Source organism: Chlorocebus sabaeus, chromosome 8 (assembly GCF_047675955.1).
Source record: "Chlorocebus sabaeus isolate Y175 chromosome 8, mChlSab1.0.hap1, whole genome shotgun sequence".
NCBI classification, from domain to species: Eukaryota; Metazoa; Chordata; class Mammalia; order Primates; family Cercopithecidae; genus Chlorocebus; species Chlorocebus sabaeus.
In genome coordinates, this window is record NC_132911.1 from 51,760,907 (window position 1) to 51,778,812 (window position 17,906).

General features: G+C 39.5%; 1 protein-coding gene and 1 non-coding gene across 13 annotated transcripts in view; both read left to right on the forward strand.

Annotated features, from left to right (window-relative positions):
• SPIDR (scaffold protein involved in DNA repair) overlaps positions 1 to 17,906 on the forward strand; it is a 502,324-nt gene that overhangs the window by 422,679 nt on the left and 61,739 nt on the right. For all 12 annotated transcript variants that reach the window (XM_008000554.3, XM_008000557.3, XM_008000556.3 and 9 more), the window contains one exon: positions 14,142 to 14,282. In XM_008000554.3, coding sequence (XP_007998745.3) covers positions 14,142 to 14,282 — 141 coding nt within the window. The remainder of the gene's footprint in view (positions 1 to 14,141; positions 14,283 to 17,906) is intronic.
• Positions 5,779 to 5,885, forward strand: LOC119625006 (U6 spliceosomal RNA). Its single transcript, XR_005241156.1, has one exon. It is a non-coding gene; the product is annotated as a U6 spliceosomal RNA (small nuclear RNA).

Here is a 17,906-nt window from a genome sequence, read left to right on the forward strand (position 1 = left end):
CGTTCTCACTTGCATCCTGCCTCAAGTCACTTGAGCAGCCTCTGGATTCTTCCACAGCTCCCTGTTCTCTGAAATGAGGCCCATCCTATGCCTGATGCCGAGGCTGCTCTACACTCTTCACACCCACTCACCTCCTCCGAACCTCAGGCCAGTGCAGGTGCTCTGTCCCGCATCCCTTACCCACAACTATGCTCTCCGGTCTCTACCTTGAAATGTTTCTTGAATGTGTTCTCACATGCTGACAGAAACCAAAGAGACAAAGAGGGTGGCAGCATCTGAGGACTGGGACCAGGCATGGAGGGGAGGGCACCAGGATGGACTTGGAAGCCCATGTCTCATCCTGAGGCAGCCACTACCAGGGTTGCAAGTTTCTCAAGATAACTAGAAAGTTGAATTTTATGTAAAGTCTTCCGGTTCTTAATTTTAGTTACTAGTTTCTGAAAACGTTAACACTATATAAACAAAAGAAAACATGCTAGCCAATGAGCACTGCTTTGCACCTTCACTGCTTTGCACCTTCACTGCTTCCTCTCAGGCATTTGTCATTGATTAGGATGGTGGACTCCCACTGGGTCTAAAGAGACTGTCTAAAAGTTCTCTCTTCAAGTGAACTCACAAAACCCTTTCCCTCACCAATGCCGTTAGAGAAAATAATTTTTATCAAATTTTTAATTTTTTCCTAAATATAAGTTTAATTTTAAAGTAAGAATAATGCAACATATAGTCTTTCCTCTTATCCCTGCTTTCTCCTATTGCTATGGTCTGAGTGTTTGCATCTCCCCCAAAATTCGTATGTTAAAATCTTCACCCCCAAGATATTAGGGGGTGGGACCTTTGGGATTAACATCCTTATAAAAGAGGCCCGAGAGAGTCATTAACCCTTCCACCATAGGAGGTTGCTTGGAAAAGACAGCCGTCTGTGAGGCAGCAGGCCCTCGCCAGATGCCAAACCTGCTGGTGCTTTGATCTGGGACTTCCCAGCCTCCAGAACTGTGAGCAATACATTTCTATTGTTTATGACCCCCCTAGTCTGTGGTATTTTTGTTAGAGCAGCTCAAATGGACTAAGACACCTATCTTGTCTTTCTTATTATCTTCTAGCCTCCTTCCAGTGTCTCAGCTGTGGAAAACCTCTTTCCCATCCTAGGGTTTCATACATGCTATGCTCTCTATTTTCAGTGTTCTCTCAGCCTTTGCATGACTCGTTGCTTCTCTCTGTTTAGGCTCAGCTTAAAGATCACCTTCCTTTAAGAAGCCTTCCCTGACAACCCTGACTAGACCATCCTACCACCCCAGTGCTATCTCTCACAGCACTCTTTATTTCCTTTCTAGCACTCACACAATCTGTGGTTGCACATTTGTGTATGATTGGTCTTTCTTGCCAAGGAGCACAGACGGCAGGGACTGTTTGCCCACTATCCTGTACCTAGCACCTCACAGAGGGCCTATCCAGGGGGCAGTCCTGTTGTATTTAGCACATGAATGAATGGATCATTGATTTACTAGAAACCCTAAGAAGGCCAAGGCACTGTTTTGGAGCACAATGACAAACCCCCAAGTGCTTTTGTTATCAAGGATCTTGTGACACTTATTTCATGGCTGTGCACCCCTTCATGCCTCACTGCGTGTGTTGTACTTCCATTATCTGGCTTGGCAATTTTGTACTTGGCTCATTTCTTGTATTCAAACAAATCAAGATGTCTCAAGAAATAACAACTCACACTTAAGTCTACAAATTCAGAATGGATAGTTTCCAAATACTCTCAAGACTTACAAATAAGGGCGAAAGACCCATTTTGTTTTCTCACACAACACATGCTAATCATCTAGAGAATCTTTATTTCCAATGGGAATAAATCGAAGAAACAGAAGACCAACTTTCAAAATAGCAGAATGAGGACACAGTGGATTCTCTCTCCAACAAACATTTAGCTGGAGAAAATTATGAAAGACAAGCATTTAAAATCTCTAGAAATTGTCCTCAGGACATACAGCAAATGGAGAAACATTCCATGAATGGAATCAAAAATAACTACTAAATCTAAGTGAGAACGGCAAGTCTATAGCCTGTGAGCCACAACCCACTCCCCCACCATCCAAACTCATTTTATAGAAACTAACCTGGGGCTCTACTCCAGGGAGTCCAGTCACGAAGATGGTCCCCTCTTCCCCCAGCTCCCAGTGTAGGGTACATTTCACCCTTCATGGCCAGCCTTCAACATCTCTCATCACCCACCAAATGAGTCAGGCCAAGATTACGGACCTGATTGTCCCACTCCAGCTCACCCGTAGGTTGGAGGCTTCGTTGTAGAGAGGCAAGCCCAGAAGACTAGTTGGGGGAGGTGGGAAGCAGGCAATGGAAACTGCATTTGGGGAGGTCCAGATGTTTGATTTAGCCGATGAAGATTTCAAACCAGCCATTATAACTATGTTCAAAGAACTAAAGGAAACCATGTCTAAAGAATTAAAGAAATGTATGTTAATATTAACAATGTCTAATCAAATAGAGCATCAATAGAAAGATATAAACTATGAAAAGAACCAAATAGAAATTCTGGTGTTGAAAAGAACAACCACCAAAGTGAAAAATTCACCATAGGGGCTCAATAATAGATTTGAGACGGCAGAGCAAAGAATTCGTGGACTTGAAATTAAGATAATGAGGCAGGTCATGGTAGCTCACGCCTGTAATGCCAGCATTTTGGGAGGCCAAGGCTGGTGGATCACTTCAGCTCAGGAGTTTGAGACCAGCCTGGGCGACATGGAAAAACCCCATCTCTACAAAAAACACACCAAAAAATTAGCTGAGTATGGTGGACTTAGGAGGCTGGAGTGGAAGGATCACTTGAGCCCGGGAGGTCGAGGCTGCAGTAAGCCAAGATTGTGCCACTGCACTCCAGCCTGGGTGACAGAGTGAGACCCTGTCTCCAAAAAAAAAAAAAAAGAGAAATAAAGATTATGTGTATGTAATCTGAAAGAGAGAAAAGAATGGAGAAAATGAAAGAGAACCTCATAAAAATGTTGGACATGATTAAGTGCACCAAAATGTGTGTAATGAGAGTGCCAGAGAGAGGATGATGCAGAAAATATTTGAAGAAATAATGGCTGAGCACTTATCAAATTTGATGCAAAATTTTAATAAGTTAAAATGTGTAATGTATTACATACACCTAGACACCTCAAAGTCAAAATGTTGAAAACCAGAGATAAAGAGAAAATCTTGAAAATAACAAAAGAAACATGATTCATCATATATTAATACAAGGGAACCCCAGTGACAGTCCAGCTGACTTCTCATCAGAAACAATGGAGGCCAGAAGGCACTGGGATATATCTTCAAAATGCTGAAAGAAATTAAATTGCTTACCCCGTACTTACTTTCTGGCCTTTAATTCCTGAGGTTAGGTGAGTAGGATTGAACATGAATTATTTTATCTTAGCTCGCCTTTTCATTTTTATAGAAACCAAAGACGGCAGTTGTTCACCTTCATTTTGAAGTATTCTAGCTTTTTACTTGTTTGGACTAGACCTAATTATTAGCTATAGAACCCTAATTTTTATATAAAATTTCCTTCAGTCACAGAACCATGAGAAATTAGTTTGTACTATATAAATATCTTATAGCCACTACAAATTAAATAATGTCATACGTATCTGTGGAAATGTTAAGACTAGTTATCTTAAAATAGGCGATACATTCTTCCACATATCACTTGCTAAATACTGCTAATACACAGTGTGAGGACCTAAAATCCTGTTTTTCTGCATCAGGTGACCACTCAGGTATTTCCTGGCATTCTTGGGTATAAAAGATCATATTATCAAGGAGATTGAACACAGTAGTAATTATATATGGTTTTGATATGTTAAAATACATTTTAGAAAAAATATTGCTAACAACATTTTGGTGTTAGTGCTAATTTTTGAGAAACACCTATTAATACTTTGAGAGTATTAGTGTTTGATGACACATAAATTTTGTGCATTTTTTTAAAAAACATAATTTGGACAAGCTTTAAATTGAAGGTTATTTGAAATAACCTCTTATTTATTTATGCCATGGTTTCCCTAGTCACTTTAAAAATTCATCACTTTTTAATTACTGTGTTTGAAAGGTTGATTAACCAATTTTTAAGTATTCATAGTTTTTTATTCTTCTAGTTCTGTAGGCCTTTAAACTGTGCTGTCCAATAGGATGGCTACTAGCCACATGTGATTATTTATATTTAAACTAATTAAAATTAAATAAAATGTAAAATGTAGTTCCTCAGTCACATTAGCCACATTTCAAGTGCTCAGTAGCCACATATGGCTAGTAGCTACCACATTAGACAACATAGACATAGAACGTTTATTCCATACTTGCAGAGAGTTCTCTTAGAACACAGTGCTTTAGACTGATGGTCTATTCCTTATTGTTGACTACAGTGGTATATAAATCAATTTCACCTGCACTTGAATTCTAATGGAGGTTTAGCTCTGGAAACTAGGCTGGTATTTCCCCACTTTTGTAAATTTAAAGAGATATTTATATCAAATATGCTTATATATTCATTTCATTTTATTGTTAGTTTGCTTATTTAATGTTGTGAGGTTTTTGGGCAAGATAGTAAACCTTTCTGATCTTCAGTCTTCTATGTGCTAAATAGGGATAATAATAGCCTAGCTCCTAAGGGCCTTTTGAGGAGAAGAATGCAAATAGAACAGGATCTGGCACTAACCCACATACACTATGAAAAAAAATTAATGTTTGTATTTTAAGCTTCAAATTTGTGGGAGTAATGTGTATAGCAACATACAACGAATGCAGTAGGAGTTAATAACAAAAACATATACTTAAAAATCCCTATAAAATTTGAAAAATACTTCCTATTGGGTCAGAAAAGATATGACAATTTTAAAATATCTACAACTAATGAAAAGTAAAAATACTAAATATTAAAATTTATGTGATGTCATTGACTTGATATTTAGAATAAATTTTAGTCAAATTAGCTCAACTTTAAAAAGAAGAAAGGGGCCAGGCACGGTGGCTCACGCATGTAATCCCAACACTTTGGGAGGCAAAGGCAGGCAGATGACCTGAGGTCAGGAGTTCGAGATGAGCATGGCCAATGTGGTGAAACCCCATCTCTATTAAAAATACAAAAATTAGCCTGGTGTGGTGGTGCGCCTGTAGTCCCAGCTACTTGGGAGGCTGAGGCACAAGAATCACTTGAACCTGGGAGGCAGAGGTTGCAGTGACCCGACATCATGCCGTTGCACTCCAGCCTGGGCAACAGAGGGAGACTCAGTCTCAAATAAATAAATAAAAATAAACAAAAAGAAGAAAGGACTGGACATAGTGGCTCATGTCGATAATCCCAGCATTTTGAGAGTCCAAGGCAGGAGGATTGCTAGAGGCCAGAAGTTTGAGACCAGCCCAGGCAGCATAGCAAGACCCCGCCTCTTCAAAAGGGAAAAAAAAAAAAACCAGGCATGGTAGCATGTGCCTGTAGTCCTAGCTACTCAGGAGGCTGAAGTAGGAGAATAGCTTGAGAGAAAGGCTGCAAATTAATGAGCTAAGCCTCCAACATGAGAAATAGGAAAGGAACAATAGAATAAGTCCAAAGAAAATGGATAAAAAGATTATAAATATGAGTAGAAATTAATAACATAAACAGTGACTAAACAAAAGTGAGAAATGATAATCCTATGGTAAAATTGATAAAGAGAAGATAAATAATAGTAAAAAGGAAAATTAGGGATAGCAGTCCCATCAGGGATTGGAAACATAGATGTGCTCACTTTGGCAGCACGTATACTGTAATTGGAAAGATACAGAGAAGATTAGCATGGCCTCTGGGCAAGGATGACATGCAAATTCATGAAATATTACATATTTTTTAGTAATATTAATAAAACTTGAAAAAATGTAAGATTACTGTAGCATCTTTATGCCATTAAGTTTGAAAATAGACAAGATGGAAAAATCCCTGGAAAAATACATTACCAAAATATCTTAAGAAAAAAATTTAAAAATTCAAATAGTCCAATTATCATTAGAGATGTTGAGCTGGTAGTTTTGAATCTTCTCAGGAAAGAAAACACTAAACTAAATAATTTTATTACCTAATTATTTCTAACTGTCAAAATACAGATTGAGTCTTAGACTTAGAATTTTTATCAAAAATTTTCAGAAGAAAAGGTAATCAACTTGTTCTGTGAAGCTGATATAAATGATCTTGATACCAAATGTAGTATGAAAAATAAAATTAAAGACCAATATCATTAATGGACCTAGAGACAAAAATTCTAAATAAGACATAGCAAATAGGATCTTGGCTTTACATCAAGAGTGAAAAACTACTTTAATACTCAGAAAGAATTTGTAATTGTCATTTGCCACATTAACATGTTAAAGGGGGAAAACAGTTCTTTCAATTAATACAGATAATGCATTTGATAAGATCCAACACCCATTCATGATTAAAAAAAAAAATTCCTTAGCAAACTAGGAATCCCTAACTGGATGAAGGACGTCTACAAAAAAACAAAAATGAACAACCACCAACAATAAAAGCAAACATTAGTGACTGTAAAACATTGAAGACTTTTTCTTTACAGTTGGAACAAAATAAGGATGTCCAGTCACTGGCATCTCTTCAGCATTGCCCTGAAGGTCCTAAAAGGCAGCCATAAAACAAAATAAGAAGCAAAATTGGAATTATGAAATGATTGCATAAAAGTACATTTAAAAGGATTATAAATAGTAATAAAGTTTAGTAAAGATGATGGATTACAAAAGTTCAATATACAAGGCCATTGTATGTTGATCACACACCAGCAACACACAACAACAAACAAAACACCATTTAAAATAGAACACAAACCAATAGACAGTCTAGGCATAGATCTAACAAAACATGTACAAGAGCTCTATGGAGAAACTTACAAAATTTTATTATAAAAATTGATCTAAGTACCCCACCAAGAAAAGATTTATCTACCAGTCACTCTACCATGCCCTAAATTACTGTATCATGTGAATGACTTTAATGTTCACAACAGTCCTCTGAATTAGATTCTCTTATTTTGTCTTAAAAATGAGTAAAATCAAGCTCATACAGATAAGCAACTTTTGCAAGATCCAGAGTTGTTAACATAATGCTGCCTCCCTGGGAAGCCACTTCTGTTCCATTGAATATGATAAAAATTTATGGTAAATACGTGGTAGTTCAGGAAAAGCAAGTAAATCATGGGGACACTATGCTGCTCAGACCTGTCACACTAGCACTGATTTTAGGAAATAGCGTTTCACTGGGCAGAAAGCATTGACAAGTGGGTGGAATTCAACGCAGGCTGCTGATAAGCTGACGCTGGTCTGGGCAGTCTGTGGAATGCCACAGTTCCAATCCAGTTGAACCACTGGGGTGATGACTCCACCTCGGGCCTGAGCCAGCCTGCCTCTGAGCTGCAGCTGTGTGAGCAGAACAGAGTGGGAGAGTGTGTGTGATGGGTGTGAATACCAGGAAAAGAGTGATAACTCGTCTTCAGGGCAAAAGAATAGACAGAAGCACCCTTCCTTGTTATTTGAGACAAAGGAAAATGTCAGGGCAAACTTAAAGACAAAGGTAGTAGCCAATTCCACACCCCTCCCTTTTTAACACAATCAGAAATATAGAAACTTTGTATTTGGATCTGTGGGGATTTTTGTATTTGTCTTGACTTTTGTATCAGTTAAAAAAATAACATGTAGGCCAGGCGCGGTGGCTCACGTCTGTAATCCCAGCACTTTGGGAGGCCAAGGCGGATGGATCACGAGGTCAAGAGATCGAGACCATCTTGGCCAACATGGTGAAACCCCGTCTCTCCTAAAAATACAAAAATTAGTCGGGCGTGGTGGCCTACACCTAAAGTCCCAGCTACCCAGGAGGCTGAGGCAGGAGAATTGCCTGAACTCAGGAGACAGAGGTTGCAGTGAGTTGAGGTTACACTACTGCACTCCAGCCTGGCAACAAAGTGAGACTCTATCTCAAAAGAATAAATAAATAAAATTAAATAACATTTAAAGCAAAGTCTTGGGGGTATCAGTAGGAGACGACCAGGCCTTAACGTAATCACATGTGGAGGGTCAGGGGCCACCATGGGTTGTTCTGTAACAGGAGAGCCTGGAGACTCCTAGGAAATGCAGCCTGGTCCTACCTCCAGTTCCCCTCCATGTCCTGGTCCCCAAGGAAGTCCCCTTGGACTTCTCTATTTAGATATAGAACGGAGAAGCAAGTCATGTGAGGAGTTAACTAGGAGGTAAGGAGGACTTTAAATGGTGTATAGACAAAAAAAAGACATTATAAATTCAACATCAAAATGTATACTTTTATACCTGCTCTCAGGTAGCATACTGTAAACTAAAAAAGACCTCAGACGTGGAGAGAAGGGAGGGAAACAAAACATGATTGGACTGTGAATGGAAAAATTAGTTCTCATCTAGAAATCCATACCCAGCCAAACTGCCCATAAAGTTTGTGGATCGATTACCAACAACTTTATGAATGGTTTTAAAATTTTTACCTCACACTCTTTTTTCAGAAAACTGGAAGACAGGAACTACTGAATTGAAGAAGTCAATTAAAAGATACGGGTGTAGGAAATAGCAGCTCCAACATAGCAGAGCAGCAAAGGGGAACCTGCAGATTTTGTGCCAAGAGATCCCAGGATGATATTGTGCCCAGGTATAGATGCTGACCCATTCAGATTGAAGCACAGTAGAAGGATCCAGAAGAGCTCTTCAGGGTAGAATACCTGTGAGGTTCAGCATCCTAAGAGAAGATCTTGGTAATTGACTGAGGTTTAGGGTTGATTTTGTGATAAGTACATAAAAAACTAATTTTAAAATGAATATAGGGAGCCAGGTGTGGTGGCATGTGGCTGTAATCCCAGAGCTTTGGGAGCCAGGGTGGGAGGATTGGTTGAGGCCAAGAATTTGAGAACAGCCTGGACAACATAATGAGACCCTGTCTCTCCAAAAAAATAAGTAAATAAATGTATATCAGAAAAGAAAATGTTTTATTATATTAAAGCCAATAAATTTCCTTATATATTGATGTAATCCATACATTTTGACATGTGGTATTTTTATTATCAACTAGGTCAAATTATTGTCTCTTTTCTCTGTGATTTCCTGTTTGACTTGTGAGTTGAAAAAAACGTGAAATTTCCAAATGTAAGAAGATTTTTTAAATATATATTTCTTCCTTGGTTTCTCATTTAATTGTATTTTAGGCAAAGAGTATCTATATGATAGGATACTTTGAAATTAACTGTGACTTGCTTTATGGCCAAGTGTGTAGTGAGAATTAATTAGAGAGAAAGGGAGAGAATCTGTGTCACCCCTGCTGGGGTACACTGACCAGATCATAGCTTACTGCAGCTCCCAACTACTTGGCTTAGACTGTCTTCCTGCCTCAGCCTCCTGAGTAGCTGGGACTATAGGCACCATCACTGTGCCCAGCTTGCTTATTTATTTGTTTGTTTGTTTGTTTGTTTGTTTGTTTTTGAGATGGAGTCTCGCTCTGTCCCCAAGGCTGGAGTGCAGTGGTGCAGTCTCGGCTCACTGCAAGCTCCGCCTCCCGGGTTCATGCCATTCTCCTGCCTCAGCCTCCCAAGTAGCTGGGACTACAGGCACCCGCCGCCATGCCTAGCTAATTTTTTGTATTTTTAGTAGAGATGGGGTTTCACCGCATTAGCCAGGATGGTCTCAATCTCCTGACCTCATCATCCGCCCGCCTTGGCCTCCCAAAATGCTGGGATTACAGGCGTGAGCCACTGCGCCCGGCCTATTTTACTTTTTATTAGAGATGACATCTCGCTTTGTTGACCAGGCTGGTCTTGAAGCCTGGCTTTGAGCAGTCCTCCCAACTCAGCCTCCCAAAGTGCTGAGCTTACGGATCTGAGCCACCTCATCCAGCCTCTTGTCTTCCATGTGTGCTTGAAAATGCATTTTTTCTAATTACGGGCAGTTTTTCTAATTGTTTATCCAACAAATCAAACTAGTTAGGTATATGCAAATTTTCTAATTTTTTACTAACTTTCATCTGTTGACTTACCAATAATTGGCAGAGATGTGTTAAAATCTTCCACAGTAGTGGTGGATTTGTTCATTTCTCTGTGTAGTTTTATTAATTTATGCTTAATGTATTTTGAGGCTAGTAAGAGCATTAAAGTTTATAATTGTATGTCTTCCTGGTGAATTAAACCTTCTTATCTATATTAGTGACCTCTGTATCCTTAATAATACTTTCTTTTTTTTTTTTCTTTTTTTTTTTTTGAGAGAAGAGTGTCGCTCTTACCCATGTTGGAGTGCAGTGGTACAATCTCGGCTCACTGCAAGCTCTGCCTCCCAGGTTCACGCCATTCTCCTGCCTCAGCCTCCCGAGTAGCTGGGACTACAGGGGCCCACCACCACCCCCAGCTAATTTTTTGTATTTTTAGTAGAAACGGGGTTTCACCATGTTAGCCAGGATGGTCTCGATCTCCTGACCTTGTCATCCGCCTGCCTCGGCCTCCCAAAGTGCTGGGATTACAGGCATGAGCCACCATGCCCAGCCAGTAATACTTTCTTAAAATCTATTTTGCTTACCATCAAAACCACCTTTTCAGCTTTCTTTTGGTTAATATTTGCCAGAAACATTTTTTTCTGTCCTTTTACTTTGAACTTTTCTGTGCTTTGGAAGGTTTTCTGTCACCAGTTTATTGGAAGACATTTTTTCTTCCTTCAAACAACATGACAAGTTCTGTCTTTGACATGTTTAAATCATTTTTGTTCCATTTCTAATATGCAAGGACTTTATCCTTTCACATATCACTTTATATTTTATTGGCGATTTAATGTTTTTTGTGTTTTCCTTTTTGTTTGTTTTCCTATATTTCTTATTCTATTTTTTTCCTCTAGTGATTAGGAGGTATATTCCCTGTTTCTGTTCCTTGGTGATTATCCTTGAAATTGTACCGCATATACTATTGTTAAGTTAATATCTTAACTCCAGGCTTAGAGTGATATGAGGACTTGGGAACATTTGAGCTCCAGTCACTGCCTGTTTGATTTCATTGCTATCCATTTTCAGTTTTTCAGCTCTACAGCTTTAATATTATTGATTGTGTTGTTATTCCATCCTGTGTTTATTCTGGGTTGTTTGTATTTTTGCTTATTAGTCCTTCTTGTGTCTCAGGCCTTTATTCCACGATAATTTCCTTATTCCTAAAGTACATAATTTAGAAATCATTTTATTTGTTTTTTGAGACAGGATCTCACTCTGCCTCCCAGGCTGGAGTACAGTGGCACAATCGTAACTCACTGCAACCCTCAAACTCTTGAGCTCAAGGGATCCTCCCGCCTCAGCCTTCTGAGTGGCTGAGACCACAACCATGTGCCACCATACCCAGCTAATGTTTTTATTTATTGTAGAGACAGGGTCTCACTTTGTTGCCCAGGCTGATCTCGAACTTCTGGGCTCAAGTGATCCTCCCACCTTAGCCTCCCAAAGTGCTGGGATTATAGGTGTCAACCACTGCACCTGGTCTAGAAATCATTTTAGTAATTAGTAAAATAGTAAATACGTCAGGTTCTGTAGGTAGAAAATGCTCCTAGTTTTTCTTTGTCTAAAAATGTCCCAGGCCAGACATGGTGGCTCACACCTGTAATCCCAACACTTTGGGAGGCCGAGGCAGGCAGATCACTTGAGGCCAGGAATTTGAGACCAGCCTGCCCAACATGGAGAAACCCCATCTCTACTAAAAATACAAAAATTAACCAGGTGTGGTGGTGGGCTCCTGTAATCACAGCTACTCAGGAGACTGAGGCAAGAGAATCACTTTAACACAGGAGATGGAGGTTGCAGTGAGCCGAGATCGCTCCACTGCACCCCAGCCTGGGCAGCAGAGCGAGACTCCATCTCAAAAAAATAAATAAATAAAAATTAAAAAATTCAAATGTCCTTATTTTACCGTCATTCTTGAAAGGAGTTTTGCTGATACAGTTCTGAGATGGCTTTCAGAATTCTGAAAATATTCCACTGTCTTCAGGCTTCATTCATTGTTCTTTAGAAGGTTGATTTAAGTCAAATTTGTATTCTTTTGCAGATGTACTGTCTTCTAAATCTCACTGTGTGTGCTTTGAAAATCTTATTTGTGTGCTTCTTGCTTTTAACAGCTCATAGTCTTTGGTATTCTCTAGTTTCATTATGGTGAGTTGATTAGTTGGATTTCCATTTAGTTGTACTGCTTTGTATTTGTTTGGGTTTTTTTCCCCCGATTTGTTTTTGTTTTTGAGACAGGGTCTTGCTATGTTGCCCAGGCTGGAGTGCAGTGACATGATCACAGCTCACTTAAGCTTCAACCTCCTGGGCTGAAGTGATCCTCCCACCTCAGCCCCTAAAGTAGTTGGGACTATGGGTGTGCGCCATCACACCCAGCTAACTTTTTTAAAAATTTTTCCTAGAGACAAGATCTCACTACATTGTCCAGGCTGGTCTTGAACCCCTCAGTTCAAGTAATCCTCCCACCTCAACCTACCAGAGTGCTGGGATTATAGGTGTGAGCCACTGTGGCCAGCTTTACTTGGTATTTGTTTTTCTTCCTGTATCTTAGATCAGGTGGGAAAAATTCTCAGTCACTATAAATCTACATGTTATTGCTTCCCCTCCTCTGTCTTGTTTTACTGAAATTCCTATTAGACATGTTAGACCTTCTCACTGTCCTCTGTATTTCTGCACCTTCTCTCTTGTTTTTTTCCTCTCACTTCTCAAGCTATATTCTGAGTAATTTATTCAGATTTATACCTCAGATCTCATATATACACTCTTCAGATGCATATAGCCATTTGTTACACCTACTCAATGAATATTTTTATTTCAGTAAATGTAGCTTTCCTTTTTGAAAGTGTGATTTCATCCTTCTTCAAATCTATCAAGTCATTTTATGAGTTTCTTGTTTCCTATTCTTATTTTGGGGACTTTTTACCTCTTTAAAACAGTTATTCTATATTTTCTATCCATTAATTCTAATATCTCAAGTCCCCAGCAGGCCTAGTGTTATTTCTTTTGACTGTTCCCACATGATGGTTTGTTTCTGAGTGTTTGATTTTTATTTGAGCACATCTTTGTTTGGCCTTTACTCCATGGTGAACTAGCAATCCAAGTAAAGGTGCTATTTTTCAGACAGGATATATTTTTGCTTCTCTTGCAAACCAGCTGGCCCTGTGGGCCTGGGAGACTTCATCAAGGAGTCTACAGTTCTTGACCCTTTTGCCAAGGCAGCACTTAAGGCTCCTGACTTCATCTGTTCTCCTCCAACATGTATTTTTTTCACATTCTTATCTTTAGAATAGTTTTTATGTTCATTTTGTGATGTTATTTACTGACTATAATTTCTTCAGCCTCCATGAAATGTTTTCTGAGAATGTGTCATTTTTTGATAAATAAACTTCATTTACTTCAGTTATAAAATGAAAGGATTGGAAATTCAGTCATAAATAGGCTTTCATGAATAACACCATCTAAACTTAAAAACTAGGGGGAATCCCATCATGTCACTGGCTGTCCATCATGGGTGTGTTGCTGCAAGCTGGAACACCAGGTTTTATCCTGCTGGGATATGCATGTCTCTAAATGTGTACTGTCTCAGAGAAAGCCTCATATTGTTGTTCTCACCGTAATGTTATCCTGCAGCTTTTCTCAGTATTGAGCATCCACACAAAACAAATATTTCTTTCATGGGAAACAGGGTAAAAATGGGAAAAGGACACTCTGTTTCTAGGTAATATATTTGGTTTAAGAGAATGGTCATCTTGATGTACTTTTCAGCCATATTTGGCTTAGCTTTTAGTTTCATGCCTGTGGATGGTGGTTCAAACACCTGCATGCACACATACAGAAAGAATGTCTTGAATTCAACTTTTTTTTTATCCTGACTCACCCATTTAGGAAGATGACTACAGTGAATTTCTTTTTTTTTTTTTCCCTTGGTTTTTCTTTGATTTATTTAAATTATATTGGCCAGTCATAGCAGTATATAGTGGCTTTCTAATGAAGAAGAAGAGGGAAATCTTGATCTCTGCATTAATCCAAACTGCTTCCTCAAAGAACAAATGTGAATGGTGTTTTACAGACCCTGCCTTCTGGTACAAGATGCCTGTGGAATGTTCGGTGAAGTGCACTTAGAGTTCACCATGTCGAAGGCAAGACAGTTGGAAGGGAAGTCTTGCAGCCTGGTGGGAATGAAGGTTCTACAGAAAGCCACCAGAGGAAGGTGAGAACGTGCCAGAATGGCATCCAGTTTGCTACAATTGTTGGTTCTTTTTATTAGTCTTTTGTCTCTAATTTTATTTTTAAAGGCAGTAAACCAGGGTCCTAGAGTTTGCCCATAAAACAAGGCCAGAAGTTGAGTGGAACCTATAAAGTATCTTTAGGGGAAGAATTGTAATTGAGAACAAAAAGAATTAGGCAGGTTTCATGATTCATAATTTTATTAAAAGAAGATTAAAATGTTATATATGTGTTTTAATTATGAAGATTTGTCTTTTGTGTGTTTTCTTCACTATAACAATAAAGCATCTTTGGGTGGTAAGTATAAATGAAAACCTAATTTAGTGAAAAAACATTTTGTGAGCTTTAAGCAAAATTCTTAAGTTGTCATGTCTTTGCACTTTCCAAAGTAAGCAAGCATTGTTCTCTGCCAGGTTTCATGGCACCTCGCCCTAAAATGTTGTTTTTGATAGGCAGAGGTGGAGTGTTACAAAGATCTGGCCTATCTGTGCCTGTTACAGCTCCAGTAATCATTCTAATCTATGAATTAGGGAGAAAAAAAAAAGAAACATTTTTAATGGAACTACCCAGTCATATAGTGAATTGGGGTTTTTCTCAATCTTCTTATTACATCTCTTTCTTTAAGTAGTGTGTTATTTTAGCTCTCTTGTTGATGTTTTGTTTAATTATAGAACATCTGAGCTATAACTGTATTGGAGGGAGAAAAAGTCCCATTCTGAGTGTATGCTATTCTGCTTTTGGAGCATTTATTGATAGTATCCTCCGTAGTTTGCATCATGACCACTCTGGCTATGGCCATTCTAAATGGTGAGTGTTTAGTGAGCATTTCCTTGACTGACCTCAGTAGACATTTAGCTCTCCCACAGGCCTTGACTTTGAGTCCTGTCATACCATACTGCTGAGTGACAGGTCTGCCCAAGAGCTTGTTTTCCTGGGAGACATATCCCCTGTAAGCCCTGAGTAGATAAGAGCACATTTTTATTGATCTGTATAGCTATGTTTTGTGTTTTTTTGTTTTGGTTTGGTTTGGTTTGGTTTTTGGTTTGTTGTGTGTTTGTTTGTTTTGGAGACAGAGTGTTTGTTTGTTTTGGAGACAGAGTTTCGCTCTTGTTACCCAGGCTGGAGTGCAATGGTGCCATCTTGGCTCACTGCAACCTCCGCCTCCCAGATTCAAGCAATTCTCCTACCTCAGCCTCCCAAGTAGCTGGGATTACAGGCGCCTGCCACCACACCCGGCTAATTTTTTGTATTTAGTAGAGATGGGGTTTCACCATGTTGGTCAGGCTAGTCTCAAACTCCTAATCTCAGGTGATCCACCCACCTCAGCCTCCCAAAGTGCTGGGATTACAGGCATGAGGTTCCATGCCCGGCCAGCTATATTTTATAATAAATACTTCCTCTTGTTTTAAACAGGCAGCTGTATTATAATTTAATTGCATTATGTGTTTGGGGAATGCGATTCATCCAGATATTTGGAAAGCATGTCTAGATATGAGAAAAGCTTGGTTGGGTCACATGAGTCTTACCCTTATTAAGACTGAACCTCATTTTAGTCCTCATTAGAATATTCATTGTAGGCCAGGCGCAGTGGCTCCCAACACTTTGGGAAGCCGAGGCAGGCTGATCGCTTAAGGCCAGGAGTTTGAGACCAGCCTAGCCAACATGGCAAAACCCTGTCTCTACTAAAAATAAAAATTAAAAAAAAAAAATTAGCTGGGCATGGTGGCACATGCCTGTAGTCCCAGCTACTTAGGCTGAGGCATGAGAATTGCTTGAACCCTAGAGGCAGAGGTTGCAGTGAGCTGAGATTGCACCACTGCACTCCAACCTGGGTGACAGAGCGACACTCTGTCTCAAAAAGAAAAATATATTCATTGTAAACATTTCAGACTCACAAGCATCTGAAGACTAAGTGTAGTTATGGTAACCATCAGGGCCGTTTGGAGGGGAGGGCTCTTTCACTCGGCTGCCACCCACCCGAGCCTGGCAAGGACATGAGGGGGCTCCCACCACAGGATGTTCCAGCTGTGCTCCAGGCCAGAGGCAGCTGTTCTGGCTGGAGACTGCAGGACGTAGCATCTTACGGAAATACTGCTGGGGAAGGACGCAGCCAGACAGGACCTGGGAATCTTTGTCTCTCTAAAGGTCCTGTTCTTTCACCATTCTTCTTTATAGCCATACATGTACCTAACATTTAATCTAGTTTTTGTGGTTGGCACTAGAAGCCTAACCATCTATAACATTTACATGGGAAATGTTTTTTCCATGGGAAATGCATTGAGTATTCCAACAAATTCATTTACTGATAAACTTTTGAACCTCCTTCCTTGTTAAAGTTAGTGACTAGTATTTGATGCTTTTTTAGATTCGGATTAATTATGTTTTATATTTAATTATATTTTGCCATGCAAAACGTCCAAATAAATGTTTAGATTGTTTTCTTGTTCTTTTGGAAGCTATATTTCCTCAAAACAAATTATTAAATCGTTTTGGAATGCGGGATGTTATAATTGCTTATTAGTGACATCATCCATCCGTGGCCCAGTAAACACAACATTGTCTCTCTTTTTTTTCCCCCAAATTATTGTGTTTCATAGCAACTGTCGTAAACTTTAACAAAATACACTTCTCATAAACCTTAACAAAATATACTTCCCCAAATTCAAGCTAAAATGATTAATTTTATAATTTCAGTATCTAATACAGAAAATAACCTTTTCCCAATTGGAAGATAGTTGTATGTTTGGGCTAAGTCACAGAGCCTCTTAGATCTGGCCTACCAGATCTAAATTTCATCTGATCCACAGTTCTGGTGATGAAACATCACTCAGCCCTACCTGCTGTTGAGTGACTGTGTTGCAGGGGACTCATGACCACAGAGCCACCAGGCAGGCACCCATGCTGCCAGATGCCTATGCAGGGAGCACCACCCTGGCCACCTGCTTTAGTCCAGAGGCTCGCAGAAAAACAGCAGCATAGCTTTTGTTTCTCTGACAGACTAATTTTTTGGATTTGAGTGTCTATGTCGACTGGTCAGAGGAAGAAGAGTCAGAAAAACAACCCGAGCTTCGGTTTAGAAACTGTACAGTTTTCACAACAGTGCCAGTCTGATATATGCTCACCGCAGAACATGCAGCACAGCCTGTGCTTCCTTCCTCTCCAGGGCACTCCTGCTATTCCTCAGTGACTCTCTGCTAAGGGCCACCCTCCAGCCCACCTCCCCGCCCACCACCGACCTCTGTCCTCCCAAGTAGCCTGTGCAGCACTTTAGTAGGCCAAACAAGCTGAGAAGTCACAGGGCTTTGGTGTCATAATTCTGTGTGTGAACTTTATTTTTTTATTGCTGTTTATTATATGCTTTTATTTGTATTTGCCAGGGCAATACTGAGAAAAAGAAAAGAAATTCCCTGAAATATGTTAACCTATCATAGGTATAGAAACTATAGCTAACAAATTCTTTTGGGGAGAGTGGGGAAAGGAGACCTCTTTCAGTTCAAAAATCTGATATTTATTTCCCAACTTGTTAAAACAACCACTGAGTCCAAAATACATTATTAATTTATAGGTACTATTTTCTGTATGCCGCTTGAAGGGCCCTTTTACAGCA